This window comes from Echinops telfairi, unplaced genomic scaffold (genome assembly GCF_000313985.2).
Source record: "Echinops telfairi isolate 266 unplaced genomic scaffold, ASM31398v2 ScPeMD7_7457;HRSCAF=8495, whole genome shotgun sequence".
Classification (NCBI taxonomy): domain Eukaryota; kingdom Metazoa; phylum Chordata; class Mammalia; order Afrosoricida; family Tenrecidae; genus Echinops; species Echinops telfairi.
Genome location: NW_022111357.1, coordinates 45,845,056 through 45,846,867, shown reverse-complemented (window position 1 = coordinate 45,846,867; position 1,812 = coordinate 45,845,056). Strand labels below are relative to the sequence as shown.

The 1,812-nt window shown below is 55.8% G+C and overlaps 1 protein-coding gene across 1 annotated transcript in view; it reads right to left on the bottom strand.

Annotated features, from left to right (window-relative positions):
* IL12RB1 (interleukin 12 receptor subunit beta 1) overlaps positions 1 to 1,812 on the bottom strand; it is a 29,887-nt gene that overhangs the window by 23,549 nt on the left and 4,526 nt on the right. The window contains 3 exon segments of the mRNA XM_045299251.1: positions 379 to 419; positions 529 to 649; positions 1,662 to 1,724. Coding sequence (XP_045155186.1) covers positions 379 to 419; positions 529 to 649; positions 1,662 to 1,724 — 225 coding nt within the window.

Genomic DNA, 1,812 nt, shown 5'->3' with positions numbered 1-1,812 from the left:
GATGAATGGATGGATAAATGGGTGGAGTGGATGGATGGACAGAAGGATGGATGGATGAGTGGGTAGGTGGATGGATAAATGGGTGGATGGATGGATAGATAGGTGGATGGATGTATGGATGCATGGATGGATGGATGGATGGATGGAAGGATAGGTGGATGGATAGAATGATGGAGAATGGATGGATGGATGGATGGATGCATGCATGGATGGATGCACGGATGCATGGATGGATGCATGGATGCATGGATGGATGCATGGATGAGTAGGGGCGAGTGGATGGGTGCGTGGATGACTGAATGAGAAGTGAAGGTAAAAGAAGAACTAGGGACCTTCAGTGCCATCCACTTTAGGGTGCTCACCCCACATCATGCTAACCCCACATCATGGAGGCCCGGCCTGCCATCTCAGATGAGAAACTGAGGCACGGAAAGGCATAAAGACGAGGCCAGGCCGTGCACCCGGGAGCTCAGGCACTGGCGAGCAGGAGCCAGGGCAGGATGGTGGAGAAGGTTTGGAGATCCTCACCAGCACCTCAGGAAGTGGCTGACCCCAATCGAGGGCCCCTTGTACTGCCAGGAACACTCGTAGCTGGCGCCGGCGCTGAATATCCGGTAGCAGCTCAGGTTCTGGGGGCCCAAGGCTGAGCCTGAAGATTCCAAAAGTTTGAGAATGGGGTGGGGGGAGTAAATCTTTGTGACGTTGATGTAATCTGGTGTCCCCTCAGCCTCAACCTGTGGTGGTTTCCAGCCCCCTCCCTGCCTCTCCTAACCTCCCTCCCCCATTTCCCTGCTCCCCCCCGCTCCGGCCTCCTGGCTGGCTAGTCCCCAAATACACCAGCCACTTTCCTTCCTCCCGCAGGGACTTTGAGGGGACCTGGAACCCACTCCCCCAAGGCTTTACTATGTGTTTATTTCTGTGATGGCAAGTTTGTTACGATGAAAGAGATACAAATGGAGGAACACACAGGGGGAGGCTTAAGAGGATGCTCCCAGGACAGAGCTCCCATTGGCCAGAACGGGTGCTGCCTCTTTCACCACCCAGGAAGCCCCAGGTGATCTTGACATTCCAGTTTGTCTTGACAAGGCTCCTCCTTCACCCCCTGCTGCCCCAAAGTGGCCCTCCTGCTCTCCCTGTGACTGCTCATGGTGTGTAGTCTATGGGTTCATGGGCCTGCATCTGTACCCCAACTCCCCATCCACCAGTCCATCTGTCTGTCCACCCACCCAGGAGGTCAGCTGGACCTACAGTGGATTCCATCAGGTCTAGAATTGTGTCTGCTTATAGTAGCTGCTCAGTAAATCTTTACTGAACATCCACCTGGATTAAGTACCTGCTCAGTGGCAGACTCTTGGCAGGGGGCATTCTAAGCATAAATGCTCCAGCAATGGCTGCCTGGGCCAGCATTTGAGCTGTTGGCCCCATGCACTGACCCATCTGAACGGACCCAGACACCAGGCCATGACCTTGCAAGGGAGCCTCAGGCTTAGAGGGGGTCAGAATGCTGCAGGCAAGAGCAGTTAGCCATTTGTGGGTCAGGGCTCCCTGGAACCCAGGCCGAGCTGGGTCTTTGGTAGGTGGGAGGAGGCTGAGGGAAGGGGTTGTGAGGGTGGGGTCATGCGGAGCCCATTGTGCACACCCCTCCCGAGACGGTCCCAAACCTGAGTCTGTGTCCAGGTACGGTGGGTCCTGAAAGCAGCACCTGCTGGTTCCACAGGTTCCAGCTGCAACAGAGATGATGATTCTCCACAGGTGAGACCTCACCTGTGGGCCTGGGCATGTCCACCCTCTGTCCACCCATGTACCCACCCA